Consider the following 17,534-nt stretch of genomic DNA (forward strand, 5'->3'; position numbering starts at 1 on the left):
CTGGCTATTAGGCTGTATTTTTTTCTCAACTACCCAAATGCCAATAATTTTTAAATAACTAAATATTAAAAAAAATATAAAAAAACAATGTTCTGTATACCCGCTATGGTCAAATTTTCTCTCAACTACTTTTGCTACATTTTCTCTATAAAACTATGTATTTAATACTTTTAAATTAGAAACAGAATTGGGCTCTGTATACATAGCCTATCAAATATTTAGAATTCTGGTAATGTTTGAAAATGGTCACTCATTTAGCTTACTTTTTTGCTATGAGGTGTAAGAACAATCCTTACTGCGTACCCTTGAAAATGGTGATACACCATATGTAACTGATTATATTTGTTGAGGTATTTGTTAGAGAGGAATTTTGATTTTTATGTAAATTGGCACAGTTTTCATTTTTTTTCATTGAGAAATCCTTTTCTAAATCTATGATTGTTGTTAAAATTTAAAACAAATGTGTTTTTTCAAGGACATAGATTTAACAAAAAAGGACTTTTATTCTTTGTCAACACAATACAAGAATAAAAAATGTGAGCTCTTCCAAAAACTGAAGATGAAATTACTTAGAATGAACAAAAACAAAAAGTCAGAGGCTGTCTGTGAAATACTTGTTTTTCTTCTCTTTTCTATACACAGTACTTTGATGGCCAAAGTACTATTTTAAAAAAAAAAAAAAAAAAAAAAAGCTGTAAAGTCTATAAAAATACTTTTCTTCACCTCTTCACCAACTCAATATTCTTATCTTTATTTCTTTTTTCTTCATCTTTTTTTACACACCACCACCCCCCTTCACTCCCGCCACCCACCACCACCCCCCCCAGCATTTCCACTTCTAGAAACCATATCCTTAGATACTTTGTGTCTTCTTTGTTACTTTTTTTTTTTTTTTTAATCATTTTCATGGCTTGGCATAAGTAACTAATTAGATGTAACAATCAGTGTATAATGTCAGAGAAGGAATAAACTCAAGCTCACTTTCTCTCTACTATGTTGTTTTCCAGGCTAATTAGAGTAAAAACTAGTAAAAGTGTGTGTTTCTCAGTTAAAGAAGAGGTCTGTCTCTGATAAACATACAACAGCTTTGTTCATTAAAGACGTGCCATTTTTACACAGTTGCTTTTCAGAGTAGAATTGCACTGTAAACACTAGTGAAAAAATATTATGCATTAACAGTGAAGCATTAACTTGCTAGTTTCAAAGCAAAAGTTCTGCATATCGCTTGCTCTAAACAGTGTTTTAGAGAATGGTTTTTTTATGTCTTACTGTTACACTTCTTAGGATATTTTTAAACATTTATGGTGCAAATAAGTCTTGATTAATAACAAGCCAGCAACTGATTTTTGAATGTAATTGCTGTAGAGTTTTATGGTTTCCTCATATTCATACATACAAAACTTTTCATATCAGAGCAATTCTATGTCATGGATAGAAAGTCTCTGTCCGTATAAAATCACATTATATAAAGCAGTAACACAACAAATATACTTGAGTCGATTGCATTTAATTGACTATATAGACTATATTTGCTGTATTAAATGAGACTAATCTTTCTGTCACCTATCAAAGCAAAGAAAAAAGCTGTCCCATTGGTATTGAGATTTGTCTGTGTCAATCCATGTTATCATTTCAAAGACAGTTAGACAACCTGTAGGTTACATTCTGAATGAGAGGATTTAGTCTCTTTCTTTTGTGATTAATTACATGCTTTATCATCTGAGACTGGATTGGTTAATGGAAGTATGGTATACTGGTTCAATTTCAGGGCTTCTTCATCCTTTGAAACATATGCTTTATATGGTCCTGAGTCTCACAGGACCAAGGCTGAGCTGTTGGCATTATTTCAGAAAATATATTTTGCCTTTTTTCTCTGTGTTGTGTCAAGTCACTTAGCAGGTGCAAAACAGGAGTCACTGGAGTGAAACAGCAGAGGGCTGGGTGTAAGGGGAAAATCAGAAAGCTGTTGCAAAAACTCTACTTGCTTTCCAGGTTACAGTGTATCAATATTTTGGATATTTACATAATCATCTTTGTATCATGGCAATATCATGTATTTTAGTAAGAGGGGTGTTTGGGTTTTTTTAGGGGTGGCTTTTATTTTACCCATTAACGGTAGTGTATTTTTAGGAAGAGGGTAATGCAAGTCTTGTAATGCAAGTCTCTGTGCTTAAGGGAACTGAGTCAGCTGGGATCATTTGCCCTGGTGAGGTGATTTTACTCAAGGAAAACAGATTGAGCCCTTCCAATGGCAGATACCAGACAGACCTTGAGAGATTAAAGAAACTTGTTTGTGAGTACAGCTGTACTGGTGAGGCTTGAGTAGCAAACAGGCATGGACCTTATTTAGTCAGAATCAGAGGTGCAAAAACTCTGAAAACTGCATTCTAAGCAAGGGTGGATTTGGAAGCAAAATAGGACTTATTGGGGGAAGGATAGACCAAACCGCCTATTAATTCAGCATCTTCAAAATGGATATTGGGTGGAAGCGGAGAGCCTATGGAAGAATGGAAAAAGAGGTGCAGCAGCCAGGAAGGCTAGTTTTAGAGGTCAGAAAAGCATAGGATTAAAAGGACAGTTAACAACAGTGAAGCTGAATTACATCTTGCAAAGCAAATTTAAGGGTGCAGTGAAAGTATTCTTCAGCAATAGAAAGAGAAAGAAACTAAGGAAACAAGGGGGACATTATGCAGTAAGGGTGAGGTGGAGACAAAAGGCAATGTAGACTGAACCTACAAATCAATACCAAATGAGCTGCCCCAGATTTCAATAGTAGTGATCATGAACGCAGGGACAGCATTTTCCACACAGCTTATAGTAGCTGAATAGAGCACAAGGATTACTTTTTTGTCGATGACATTTCTATATATATATTCTAATACGGACTTGTCAACCCATGATCAGTTTGTGATATGCTGTCCTTTGCCGATCCTTTTCCCCTAGAATTGCAATACTACTGATCAGCCCCTTCAGTGGCTATGTATGCTGCAGTTCTCTTTTTTGAATCGCAGCATGTATTTACAGACTGCTTCCTTAACTGGTAAAATTATTATGAATTTTGAATTCTAACAGTGTTCTTCAGCACACTATCATAGCATTGTTTGCATATTTAATATTGACAGTGAATTCAAGAAAGATTGTACCAAGGTAAGGCAATTTTTTCAGTAGCATATTGCTGTATGGCTTAGACTTGAGATAGGAGGTACCTTCAAATTTGGTTGAAATCTGATTTCAGCACATTAAGGCTTTTACAGAATATTTATTTATATATTTATATTTTCTTTTGAGTTGGCAATATGAAGAGGAAATAGTAATAAGCTTTTATTGAAACATACCTACCTTTAATCTGGTATTTTTAACAGTAATGTGGAGAAAATACATCTCTACTGTCATGGAAATTTAGGCAGCTGTAAGTATCAATTTTGTGTATGTGTGTACAGGAGAGGAAGGAATATGTAACAAAAACTAGATAATGTCGCTGCCTGGCTGGCAAGAGTCATTGACACAATGAGAAGCCAGAGATCCTCTACATGCCTGAGGCCTTAATTTGATATACTCTCTGAAAGAATGGATTAATGCTGCAAGAAAGTGAAATGGTCAAGGGAGTAGAAAAATGTGTTCCTTGCACTAGTTTGTTGGGTGTTGAATCTACATACACAATCCCAATTTTTTATATGAATGTTGTTGAGAAGCAGGCAACCAGGCTTCTAAACGACTTAACAGAGTGGCAAATGCATTTTTCAAAAGAAAAAAATTGTTAACCTGTATATCTAAAACATGCTGATGAACATCTCCCAGACTACTCTTCATGATGTCTTGCTTTCATTTTACACAGTAAAACAGACATTTTACTCTTGACAGGTTTCCAAATCCTTTACCCTTTTTCAGGAACAAATCATGTTCATTCATGCTGGATAGGGTAGCTTTCTAAGCTTTAGTTTCTAGTCTTCTTCCAGTATCTTCTTTCCCTCCAACCTCCTTCCCACACCCTCCCTCCCTCAGACATCTTTTTTCCTGCTGAATTTTTTTCCTCATTTCATTCTGCTTAAAATAACTGTGACCAAACTATTATATTCTGATGATAGGCTTTTGGTCATTCTTCATCTTAAGAGCAGTTCTCAAAGACTCTAGGAGTCTGGTGCATGATGTGCCATGAAAACAGACTCGGTATATTGCCACCATGATAGTAATAATTGCTGACATGATTGAGTTAACAAGATACTGAATTATTTGAACTGTATCTATCCAACTGAGTAGTTTGAACTGTGTCTATTCAGATCTCTGTAGATTTCAATTTAGCTAAGAATTGATTCTTCCCAGCAGCCACAGATATTGTTATGTAGCCATCATAAACATTTTAAAGAAGTGTTGACAGACACCTGGAAATAAAACTGTAAGCTTTGGTAGACATATGTATACTATAGTAAAAGAACTTTGGTTCTCATTTAGATTAAAATATATTTTAACTGGAAAGGTTGTGCACAAGTGCTTCTAACACTAATTTCGGTTCAATAAAATGTCTGTGTTTCCATTATATTTTTAATATTTCAGCTGGTGACAGCATGTAATATAAAAGTGATTTTGATTGATTTATTTCCCACTTGAAATTGTGAGATGGAAATCATTCTATTACGTTCCATTTAGAATATGTTAGATTTGTTTATAATAATGCAAAGTATAGAAAGATTCCATTGTTCCTATCCTTTGCTTTATGAATTGTAAGAAAGAGAAGATTTGCCTGGGTATGTTCTGTATTACCAATTGCTATAGCAAAATTTAGTTTCTTATCTTTATAATAAAAATACTAACTATAAATTTGATGTATAATGCATCAGAAGAAGGATTCTAAACCAATACAAATCCCACCATTCTAAAGAACAACCCATTTGTAAAGTCAAGAAATCATTTTGCCTAATCAATGGTTGTATTGACAAAAAGGTTGCATGAAATTTATTTTAGTTTAAACTTCGTTCAATTTAATTAAATAAATTTAGTCAATTTTAGTTAATTTAGTTTTAGTTTGAGTTCTCCATAGGCTTCTTTGAGATTTGTATATTGAAGTCTAGTGATTATCAGTAAATATTCTGCAGCCTAATTCTGAGATTTCATTCTAGTAGGCAGTACCATGTGAAAAGTTTTAAGTCACAGACAAGTGAAAATTGTAATTTTTTAAAAAAGTATTTTTAGTTATTGACTTACTTTCAGGAGTCAAAGGTGACTAAGTGTAGTACACACTGGTTTTCTTTATTATTTAATACTACATGTTGGTAAAGTACCTAACTAATCCTTAGTGATATAATAGAGAAAATGTAATAGACTTTATACGTACCTGTCATAGTACATGACAGAAAAAGAATATTTAAATTCTACTTGTGTGGAATGACCAGATGCTGTTTGATCTCCGTTTGATTCATTATAATATTTTAGAGCATTTCATCTCTTTTGAAGAAATATTTGCCAGGAAGCAGACATTTGTTAAGAATGTGTATGTATTTTTAATGTATATTTATAAAACCAGTACATATTAGTATACATATTCTTGAAAATGTTGTTGAAAATACTATCATAGTTACATAAACTAAAAAGATTTCAATATTACTTGATCTTAAGAAGCAAAGCAATTAAAATAAAAACTTGTTTTATTGCTTATTGCTCTTTTATACTACAGTCAGTTGGATAAGACCGATGTTTTCCGTTGATATGTTCAACACAGATTCCCAAAGTCTCATTTTTGTTAAGTTTGGTTTTCATTTTTGTGTTTAGTAATTTTAGCTTTAATTCTTGTTTATGTTAATTTTATTATATGTATTAACAGAAAATAATTTTGAAAATGTGGAAGAGTAAAAAGCAAGACAAAACATGAAACTATCACCTCAAATATAATTTTGAGTTTAAAGCACTAATTATATATTATAAAATAAAGACTGAAGATCTGTAATTGAAAAGGTATATAATACTAACACGGTTGCTTTCATGCCCAGTTGAATGTAATAAGTAGTTTTGTTAAATACTGTGCTTGTTTTACAGTGTGTTTTTAAGGTGACTTTGGATTTACTGCTGGGAAAATCTTTAACAATCAAAGTAAATTGTTCTATCAGGGAGTTTTTGATGCCCAGTTGGGGAAAAAGACTATGATAAACAAAATGGCTGAATTCCCTAAGGCAAACTGATTTCATTACCTCATTTATGGATCAGTATGCTGAGTTTAAAAGGAAAGGTGATTGCTCTGGAGCAATTCAAATGGCAGAAAATCTTGTGACAGTTGAACTGAACTAATAATTAAGCTGAGCAACAACAAACTTTGATAGAGCAACAGTAGGAAAAGAAAAAAAGCCAAGCAAAAAATGTTCCTTTTATTGTACGTACTAGTCCTAATTCTTCTATAAACCTAACAGAAATTGTGTTGTTTCCAGTACAAATCTCTGTTTCATTATCTTTGCAAGACTTTAAACTTGATTTCCCACGTTTACACTTGCCAGTTAAGAAAAGGAGCATTTTGTATCCAATATTTTCATATTGTTTACTTTGGACTTCATCTTAGCAAATTGATTAGAACACAAGCTGATCATACTGCTGTAAGAAATAACATATATTGTTTGAATATCTATTCAAGCTTCATATGGCATAAAATTACAGTATATTACACTACTGTATTTGCCATACTAAGCTACACACGCATGACTTGGATGCGTATTAATTAATGCTGTAAACTACTAGCTCTGACCTAATACTCAAGTTGGAATGATAAATACGGAGTGCTATGTTGCCACTTCTGACCAGCACAGTGTGGGAATTTTTTAAGTGAAAATTGCTGTGCCTGCAGGAATTTGGGAAAATCACAGCTCATTAGCTGCGTCTGTTGAAACATTGGCTTCCCTTTGTGCAGAGATCCTGAAAGAACCCTGGAAAATGCTTTTCAGGAGTCATTGCCTTGCAGAGAAGTAACATAACACCAGTCAGCTGCCTGATAGTATCATGGCATAACAGAGAATAGTTTGTAGGGATTTAATCATCTGGAATAGTAGTACTGGATTGGATTATTTAAAGGAGATATTTATGTGTCAAATGTTTTGTATTTTTCTGATATATGGTAAGAAAAGTGTATTTTTTTCTTCCTTACTTGCATATATTCTTGAAAGATTGTTATTTCCTTCTACCTCAGTGAAAACCAGCAAGTCTGCTTAAAGATAAGGTTAAAGTTAGAATTTGCTAAATTGATATTCTGGATATTTACTCATAAAATACATTTTGTTGAAACACACACTGCTTATTTTTCTTTAAAGATTAGTAATTGTCCAATTATGTAATAGCTTGAAATAAAGCCATTTAGACTGGGAAAGTGAAGTATTTCTGTCTTTGCTTAAAATAAGAACATAGTCTAAATGTGAAGATTTTTAATTACTACAAAATAAACACTTTAAAAAATATTTGCACTAAGGGGTTTTTTTTTGGTTTTGTTCTGCAGTCTCAGTTTGAACTCAGGGTATTCCATATTCGTGGAGAACATGCTGTATCAACTGCTCAGCTTGAGGAAACCATTGCACGCCTGAAGAATGAACTCGATAATAAATTAAACAGAAGAAATGAAAAAGCAAAGGATATTGGTGTTTCTACTGAAGATGATAACCCACCAAAGACATACCGAAATGTATGTATACAGACTGACAGAGAAACTTTCATAAAGCCCAGTGAAGAAGAAAACAGAGTTGTGAAAAATAACCAAATAGTACCCAAAAAGCTTAATATTTCTTCTCTGTCACATAGTATTTCTGCCCAAAGTGACAATAAGGACAATTACAATGTACACTCTCCAGAAAGTGTCTTATCTTGTCAACCAAAACAAATGCTGCCTCCTCCTCCTCCTCCACCACCACCACCACCACCACCTCCTCCTCCTCCCCTTCCTGATTCTTCACTACCAAGTTTAGTTCCTCCACCACCACCTTTGCCAATGGGACCGACTTCACTGACATCTCAGTTTGGATCTGGTCCACCACTGCCACCTCCACTTTCTGAAAGCTGTAGGAATTTTCAAGCACCACCACCACCGCCACCACCACCGCTTCCAGGGTTGGGACCTCCTGTTCCTCCTCCACTGCCTGGATCTGGGTTACCCCCACCCCCTCCACCTCCTGGGCCTGGGTTCTTTTTTAATAGCACTTTATCTTCAAACCAAGGTCCTCGAAAACCTGCCATTGAACCTAGCCGTCCCATGAAGCCTTTGTATTGGACACGGATACAATTACAAGGTAGCAGGTAAAATACGTTTATTTGGACTTAGAGTTTCTATTTATAGGCCGTGATACAAGGGTATGTATACTATTTAAGACTTAATAACAAAATGTCTAGGAATGTATAAAAAAATCAGTGTAGAGGCATGGAATTTACATGTTTTAAGAAAAAAATGGAATCAGTTCTAGAAGTCTAAAAATAGATAATAAGAAATTATTTTAAAATATTAAATATAAATTAAAATTATATGCATTATAAATGAAAATCATGTACATTAAAGCAGAAGAAATTTTGTCTTCTTTTTCCCCAAAAATCCAAGTACTCCATGGATAACTGTAGTGACAGGGTGTTTCCTATACTTAGCACTAAAGAGAAGAAAGGTAGCCAAGAGATTAGAAAATATTTTTTTTTTAATCCTAATTAAAATCAGAATTGAAATGTTAAAGATTGGTCAGGTGAGAACTTAAGAGTTTCATTTTTGCTTTCCAGTGATACCAGTGATACCATCTTCAGAGCACTATGTTGTGTCATCCTCTATTATTCCAGTTCTAGAAACAGTTAAGCTGGAACCTAACCTCTGTGTATAATTCTGTCAGAGCAGGAAGAGTAAAGCATATGTATAAATATATGCAACTCAGGAACCTGTAGCATGAATCCCTCCATTATGGAGGGATCTCAGTAGTGATAGAGACCTCTATAGTTTAAAAAAAATAAATATGAAAAGTAAAAAAATTACCAGTCTTATTGTGATTTACAGAATCACAGAATCATCTAGGTTGGAAAAGACCATGAAGATCATCCAGTCCAACCATTAACCTAACACTGACTGTTCTCCACTACACCATATCCCTCAGCGCTATGTCAACCCTACTCTTAAACACCTCCAGGGATGGGGACTCCACCACCTCCCTGGGCAGCCCATTCCAACCCCCAACAACCCGTTCTGTAAAGAAATGTTTCCTAATATCCAGTCAAAACCTTCCCTGGCATAACTTGAGGCCATTCCCTCTTGTCCTATCGCTTGTTACTTGGTTCAAGAGACTCATCCCTGTCTCTCAGCAACCTCCTTTCAGGTAGCTGTAGAGGGTGATGAGGTCTCCCCTCAGCCTCCTCTTCTCCAGACTAAACAACCCCAGTTCCCTCAGCTGCTCCTCATAAGACCTGTGCTTCAGACCCTTCACCAGCTTCATTGCCCTTCTTTGGACACGCTCAAGTAATTCAATGTCCTTTTTGTAGTGAGGGGCCCAAAACTGAACCCAGTAATCAAGGTGCTTTAGTGCTGGGATCGAGGTAATTTACTGCTGGTATAAAACACTAGATACACTTAGAGGGAAGAGATGCCATCCAGAGGGATCTTGACAGGCTTGAGGAGTGGGCCCATGCAAGCCTCATGAACTTCAACAAGTCCAAGTGCAAGGTCCTGCACCTGAGTTGGGCCGATCCCCAATATCAATACGACCTAGGGGATGAATAGATTGAGAGCAGCCCCGTAGAGAAGAACTTGGGGGTGCTGGTAGATGAAAAATTGGACATGAGCTGGCAGTGTGAGCTTGAAGCCCACAAGGCCAACTGCATCCTGGGCTGCATCAAAAGAAGTGTAACCAGCAGGTCGAGGGAAGTGATTCTCCCCCTCTACTCCACTCTCGTGAGACCCCACCTGGAGTACTTCCCCCAGTACAAGAAAGACATGGACCTGTTAAGAGTGGATTGAGAGGAGACTGTGGAAATGATCAGAGGGCTGGAGCACCTCTGGTGTGAAGAAAGGCTGAGAGAGTTGGCGTTGTTCAGCCTGGAGAAGAGGAGGTTCAGGGGGACCTTATTGTGGCCTTTCAAAATATAAAGGGGGCTTATCAGAAAGATGGAGAAAGACCTTTTCCTGAGGCCTGTAGTGATAAAACAAGTGGCAATGGTTTTAAACTGAAAAAAAGTAGATTTAGATTGCATATAAGGAAAAAATTTTTTGCGGCAAGGTTGGTGAAACACTGGAACAGGCTGCCCAGAGAAGCTGTGGATGCCTCATCATTGGGAGTCTTCAGGGTCAGTTTGGATGGGATTTTGAGCCACCTGATCTAATGAAAGATGTCTCTGCCTGTGGCGGGGGGCATGACTAGGTGATCTTTAAAGGTTCCTTCCGACCCAAACCATTCTGTGATTCTATGAAAGCAGTCTAATAGTATATACTGTTGTAGCAAATCTAAAGTTACTAGGAAACATATTGTTTCATTTATTTGTTTTTAAGGGGATGATTTGGTGAAGAGGCATAAATATATTTTTGGACAGTCATTTTGAAATGATCCCACAACTGTTGTTCACACTATCCATTTATTCAGCTGGCAGGGGAAAAGAAGTATTCCTATTTACACTTTGTGGGCCAGCATGCTTACCTTACTGTCAGAGTGGTACGTGGGTTCAGTGCTGCTCAGCGGCCTCCTTTGGATTTTGACCGATTCTAACTTTGCTTCAGGTGTTTATTAATGTAACATAGAACTCCATTAAGAGGGTTGGCTCAAAACAAATTTTTGCGGGATGCTTAAGCGACACAGACTATTTCTGGTTTAACAAGGAGTTACTGGTATCGTGAAATAAAATTCAGGTCCTGTGTTATGCAAGTAAAGAAATTACATGATTATTCAGGTCTTAAAATTCAAATCGTTATCATCTGTGTTCAAAATTATTTTAGCATAAGTGTAGTTACAAAGATACTAAGTTTATTTTAAACATTTTAATAAATTACATATATTATATATGACTTATATAATATTATATATGCTATACTATATATGCACACACTGCATTACATACTGTATTATATACTCTTATAGATCATGAATTATATTACAGATTATTTATTATAGATTACTTATTGTATTATAACATTTCACTATAAAATATTTAAATATTACAAAATATTTAAGATTATTAATATTTTTTATTATTTTTAGGATTATCTTTAAACACTGTTAAATATCTGCATTTAAATGTATTTAAATATGAGTTTTAATTTAGTTTACAGCTTTTTGAATGAATTTATTTTAATGAGAAATAATCATTATTCTGGTATAATAAAGCATTCAAGGTGTTAATATTTTATATAAAATGTTTGACAGGACAAAACAGTTAATGAAGTGTCAGTTGTATTCTTTCAATGATTCAGAATTAAAGGCATTGAAGTATTTTGGAGCAGGAAGTTTGAGCATTTTGGTTTTACTTTCCCAAAATTACTAGTGAAAAATTGTTTCATAGTGGATAAGTAGTTGGTCCATAAATAAACCTTATTTTAATTCTTCCTATTGATCCACTGAGATCAAAATGTTTGTTCTGAAATATTGCTGGTTCATCAAACTCTTGCTGAATGCAAGATAAGGTGTAAGTCATAGCTTTCTGGTCAACTGCTGGTCACCAGATGTAATGGTCCAGCATTTTCATGATCTGCACTAGAACTGGAAACTCCCTCAAGGGTCTGCTGCTCAGATCAGCAGCTATCCAGGACTTCAAAGTTCTTGTGCAGAGACAGAAAGAATCCTTCATTCTTCAGTGTGACTGACACGATGGCTAAATTCAGGGAGAGTGAAGCTGTGGAGCTGTAAGCATGTCCTGTGACACAGAATATGCTGCATCAGCAGATGCGAATGGAAAAATTAGAGTTCCTTAAACATTTATTATAGTAAATGTACAGCTGAGTATTAAGTAGAAAAAATCCTAAATTTGAAGAAAAATTAATTCATTTTGATTCCCCTTAAATTGGTAGGTATTGCATTTTGTTGTATATTACATCTAATAAAAGTATGTTTAGTGACATCAGCCATTTGTATTTTATAGGGGTTTTCATCACTTTTTATTGCAAATCATTTCACTGCCTTTTAGTGACATCTGCTGGAAGAAGTGGGCCCACCTTCTACTGATTAACAGACAAGAAGAGTACTTAGAAGTTTTGTCCCATTATTTTCCTGAAGCACTGAAATTTTGAAACAAAGTTCATTCAGAATTGAAGTGCTGTGTTTGGAGCACTACATAGTATTTTCCCCAAATCCAGATAAAATTAAAGGATTGTGTAAACAATTCCAAAGTGTTCCTAAATCTGGTCTTGGAAGGCAAAAAAGGAAGGAAAGATAATCCACATTTAAAATTTACAGTTGGTTGAATGGAGCAGAATACTGATTATTCTCCCAAAATATAGGCTACATATTTACTCTAGTTTCTCAGAACTGCAACAAGGATAAATATGAACGTACAACACCTGCAGCTAACATGAAGTGAATCAAGTCCTATACAAATGACCTCAAATGCTCTTAAAATTTACCTTAATAAAGTTTGTTCACTATTTGTTGATATTGTTTACTTTTATAGATCTAAATAGATTATTGGGAATGTCTCAAAAAAGCTGTTGTTGAAATACTCCTAATCCTAGTTGAAGTGGCAGAAGTCTCTTGAGATGTATTTGCACAAGCTGCAGTTGTAATATTTGGTTGTTGTACAAAAAACTGTACAATACAAATAATGCATTTTGACAGTCTAGCAGTGATGGATACTAACTTGCTAAACTTTTTGGTACAGCCTTCTGCAAAACATTTTGACTCATAAGAGCAAGGTATAGGGAAGGAGTGCTGTTTGTATAAAAACAGTGCATGTTTGAGTTTTAAATCTGTTATGGATTTTCATCTCTTATGGATAGATCTATTATGGTTTTTCATAAATGTTTATTGGAAATTTTATTATTACCTTTCCCTTTATAGGAAAAATGCTATGCCAACATTATGGGAATCACTAGAAGAACCTGATATACTTGATACTACTGAGTTTGAATATTTATTCTCCAAAGACACCACTCAGGAAAAAAGAAAACCGTTATCAGAGACTTACGAAAAAAAAACCAAGGCCAAAAAGGTATTAATTGTTTCTTTGTATTTGCTTTTTTTGTGTCACTATTTTTAAATTTTAAGAAAACCTCCTTTTTATTTATTCTTGAATGAACAGATAATAGATGAGTTTTTAAATCTTATTTTAAAGTAAAATAGGAGGATTGCTGAGTCCACTTATGCTTAAGAATGCAGGGTTATTATTTAACTTGGAAGATTTCTTGCCTTTGAAAATGGAAGTTCCACATCCCTGTGAGATAGAAAAAAATGTTGTACAGGAGAAATGAATGAAAAGTCCGATCTCAAAGTGCCACTGTTTCAGGCCATGTCTGCCCTTGAACTGATTTATAATTAAAGGCTGTCATTAAGTTACTCTGGCAAACCTCTCTTCCATTGAGATTAATTTTCTTGGAAAAATAAAACAAGATAGGACTGTTAGACCTTTGGAATAAGGAATATCAAAAAACTTTTTTTCTAGTGTAGCTAAAGAGCTGTGTCAGAAAGGGACAGGACAGTCATGTCTTTAATGACCAAAAGTTTATCCAGTAGCTATGTCATTACCATAGCGCAGATATTGTCATCCTCAGACATGACCCATTACAGAGAGAGCTTGTACTTGCAATTACTATGTGCAGATAGGACAAGGAAATGGCATTAGTAGTATTTGCTGCAGGAAAAATTCCAGGCTGAATAATAATCGATACTGTTTTCCTAAAACAATGTGGTTATATATTAGAAACCTATTTAAATGTATACTATATCATAAATCTGTTTGGAGTTTACCTGCTTGGAACCACAAGAGGGCACTTTGTATGTAAGCTATGCTATCTGCCTTTTTCAATTTTATAATACATATAATGTGAGATATTCATACATAGATACACATCAGTGCAATCAGATCTTTCAAAACATCTTGGATCATAAACTTTCTGTATTATGCTTAGCGCAATAGTTAGAGAAGTGTAAATAAGGCTATAGAATTTATAAAACTCAAACACATGTGATGCAACAGTTAAAAAATGAAAAATGGGGCCAGGATGGGGGCATGCTGGCATTTGTAAATACACCCTAAAGAAATTAATTGCTACAGTCATTCAGATGTTAGATTGAAGTTGGATATGAACATCTCTGTGAAAAATATTTTGACATATTTTACTTGACAAATGCTTCCAAGTGCATATGGCGTGTAGTACTCAGCTGTATCTGTAAATCCCATTAGTTCACATTTCTGATGCCCTCTTTCTAAAATTCATTTTAACGTTTCATTAATTTACCTCATTCAGAAAGAATTATTTAATAGGAAATACAGGTTTCTAAAGAACTTTGAAGAAGAATGTAACCAATGTAACTTTAATGGAGAAATAAATAATAATGGAGAAATAAGAAATAATACAAATAATTACCTTTGTATTTCAAAATCTCAGCAATTAAGTGAATATACCTATTTCTCCAGTTGTATGACAGCAAACCAGGTAGAGAATTAGGCCTGTATTCTGGAGGATGAAATTGCATTATTCATTTTCCTTGCTGCTTCGTAAACTAACTTATTTGCTACAGCAGCACAATTTTTTAATGATCTCTCTTAACTTTTTCCAAAATCAAATTGGATAATAGTTATTTTATACAATATAGGAAATAACGGTATAATAGTAAGTACTATTTCTTGGGAGAAACCAATGCATTTTCTTACAAAGTTATCTATTTATGTCATTGTTTGAATTATTGTGGTTTTTTAATTAAATGTAAACTTATTAAGACTAGGGATGTATTTACTGAAATTAATGAAATGAAAAGAGTTCCTTTAGAGTACTGTGTGAAAATACAAAAATAAATTCCCTAAGAGATAAATTAAGTTATATCTATCACTATGTCTTTAGTTTGGTGAAACTCATGGGATTATGATCATGGTGTTACAAACCATGGGAATTGTAAAGCTTTCTGTGGAAATTTCAGAAACTCATGGTCAACAATATTAAACTTCCTGTCGTTTGGTCAATTTAAAAATTAAAAATAAATCAGCTTTTAGAATTCAGATGGAATTTGAATTTAATTGAGTATAGAAGCATTTCCTTATTGTATATCCTGTGTTTCCACCTTTGTTTGTTATATGACTCCTAGTAGCAGCTGAATATTTTTACCGACAGTTGGTCCTCTTAGATGGTCCTATGTTTTCTTTTGTCTCTCTGAAAGCCTGGATATCTGCAGGCTGGCTCCAATGGGTCAGTCCTGGTGGGCTGCAAGTGATACAGTAGTAGAGAGGCATTTTATTTAGTTACAGAGGGTTTATTAGTATATAGTAACAGAAAGCTCCTGTAGATTAATGTCATACTATCAGTCCTGCTGGCTTCATTTGTGCTTTCTCATGGTTTTTCTCAGCTCTCAACTTTTCTTGCCTTTCTTCTAACAATTGTATCTATCTACTAGAGTTTTAACATAAATCATTTCCTTTGCTTCAGTACAGAAATTTGTGCTTGTCTGGTCCTAAGAATGCTACAAGTGTCAATGCTCTATGGAATTATATAGTCTGGTTAAAGATGCTTTCTACAGACATTAAGACATACAAATCTCATGAGGTTCATCATATATTATAATTTTTAGCTGATGCTGTGTTATTTTATATTTCTTTGTAAATTCCTTTCTCACGTTTATAAAAAAGTCTTCCAGAGCAAGATGCAGGTACAGCAATAGACTCTGGAGTAGTAGTTTGTGTTTGGAATAGGTAAGCTAGTTTATTTAATGATACATGTTAGTGCTGACCTATTCACTGCATGAAATCTCTTCTCCTCTGCACAAACTGTGGCCTATTTCATACCATTTTATACTAAATTTATTTAGAGAAATGATGGACCAATAGGTGGTGCAGCATTGCTTATTAAAACATGATTACTTAATACTTTTCTCCCTAAATTAGAATTACATCAGTGCTTCACAGTCAAGTTCCTTATGCAATTGGCAGTAAGATTCTATCTTTCAAATTAGAGGGGAATTCAACTGGGTTTTCTTTATAAAAACAAGGATATTTTAACAATTAGTGGCCTGTTGACTTCTTTACCATCTATTTACATTTCTCTTGCAGTTCCAAATAAAATAACATTATTCAATTTATTATCAGAATTATTATTTTTGTGAAACCAGTCAGAATAATCTGTATGCTTAGTCTGTGAAATGCTTCTGTGGAAGGCATCACATTAAACCTATAGAAATCTCGCTTTGTTCTATTCTTACCCATTTGTCCACATAGTAGACACCTTATGGCAACACAGATTAAAATATTCACTGTATGCTGTACTTTTGTTGCTTACAGCTGATAGACATCTGCCATTTTCAGCCACAAATATCTAAATTCTGCCCTACATTAATGGAATGGATGGTCTGTTTTCCAATACCATTTGGCAAGTTATGCTCAGAAGGGAAAATTCTGAGTATATATTTATATTCATATTTATACTCCTATATGTATAATATACTTACAATATAATATATGATTTACAAAATAAATATTTATAACCAATATAATATATGATTTACAAAATAAATATTTATAACATAGTATATATTTATACTCATACATATACTCAGTGTCAAAATAGGAGAGTACAGTAAGGATTCTGTGGGCGTCTATGCTGTGTCTGGTTACCTCGGTATTTTCACTTATGACCTGGATAATGGAGTATTAACTCTGCAGCCACTACCTCATTGCAAGAGACTTCAAATGTAGAAAACTTTCATGTATGAGAGATATGCTCTGAAAGATAGGGATAAGCACACAGCTAATACAGTTAACCACTAGGTTAATAAAGTTGAGGATATTCAGCTACCTAAAAATAAGATGGAGTACAATTGGCTAAGTGACTAGAGAATAGTTAAGCAGAAGAGTTCTTGGGATTATAGCAGTTTACAAGAGGAACATGAATTGTCAAATCGTGGTGATACTAAAAAGGGAAAACAAAACTCTGATAGATCAGTGGAAGTACTGCTTGCCAGATAATCTGCTCGGCCATGTCTCATTTAAGAACTGCATCTAGATTTAGGTGCTACAGCCCTTCATTAAAAATGTTTGCTAACTGTAAAGAGTCAAGAAGAGTCAGAATGATGAAAAGTGTAAAAGTAGTCTCTGAGAGAAGAATTGAATTATTATTATTGTTTAGTCTAGAAAAGAGAAGGTTGATTGGGACACAGTAAGTGTCATCAAGTGCATGCAGCTGCTGGAAAGAAAGATTATGAAAAGCTTTCTGAGAGTGAGGATACCAAAGGAATGCAAAACAATCTTGGCTAGGGAAATTGTGTTTCTGTATTGGGAGAGAAAATTTGTTTAGAATGATGCACATACAGTTGATACTGTCTTGAAGGGCAGAAATGCTTTGGATGACATTTTGAGTGCCTTTCCAACATCATGATTCTGTTACTCAATTCAAAGGCATAAAGTCTACTGTCTGTCCATTGTCC

The 17,534-nt window shown here is 34.4% G+C and overlaps 1 protein-coding gene across 2 annotated transcripts in view; it reads left to right on the forward strand.

Annotated features, from left to right (window-relative positions):
* FMN1 (formin 1) overlaps positions 1–17,534 on the forward strand; it is a 209,218-nt gene that overhangs the window by 99,960 nt on the left and 91,724 nt on the right. For both annotated transcript variants that reach the window (XM_074824482.1, XM_074824483.1), the window contains 2 exons: positions 7,466–8,256; positions 12,966–13,116. In XM_074824482.1, coding sequence (XP_074680583.1) covers positions 7,466–8,256; positions 12,966–13,116 — 942 coding nt within the window. The remainder of the gene's footprint in view (positions 1–7,465; positions 8,257–12,965; positions 13,117–17,534) is intronic.

The sequence above is a fragment of the Strix aluco genome, chromosome 4, assembly GCF_031877795.1.
Source record: "Strix aluco isolate bStrAlu1 chromosome 4, bStrAlu1.hap1, whole genome shotgun sequence".
NCBI lineage: Eukaryota > Metazoa > Chordata > Aves > Strigiformes > Strigidae > Strix > Strix aluco.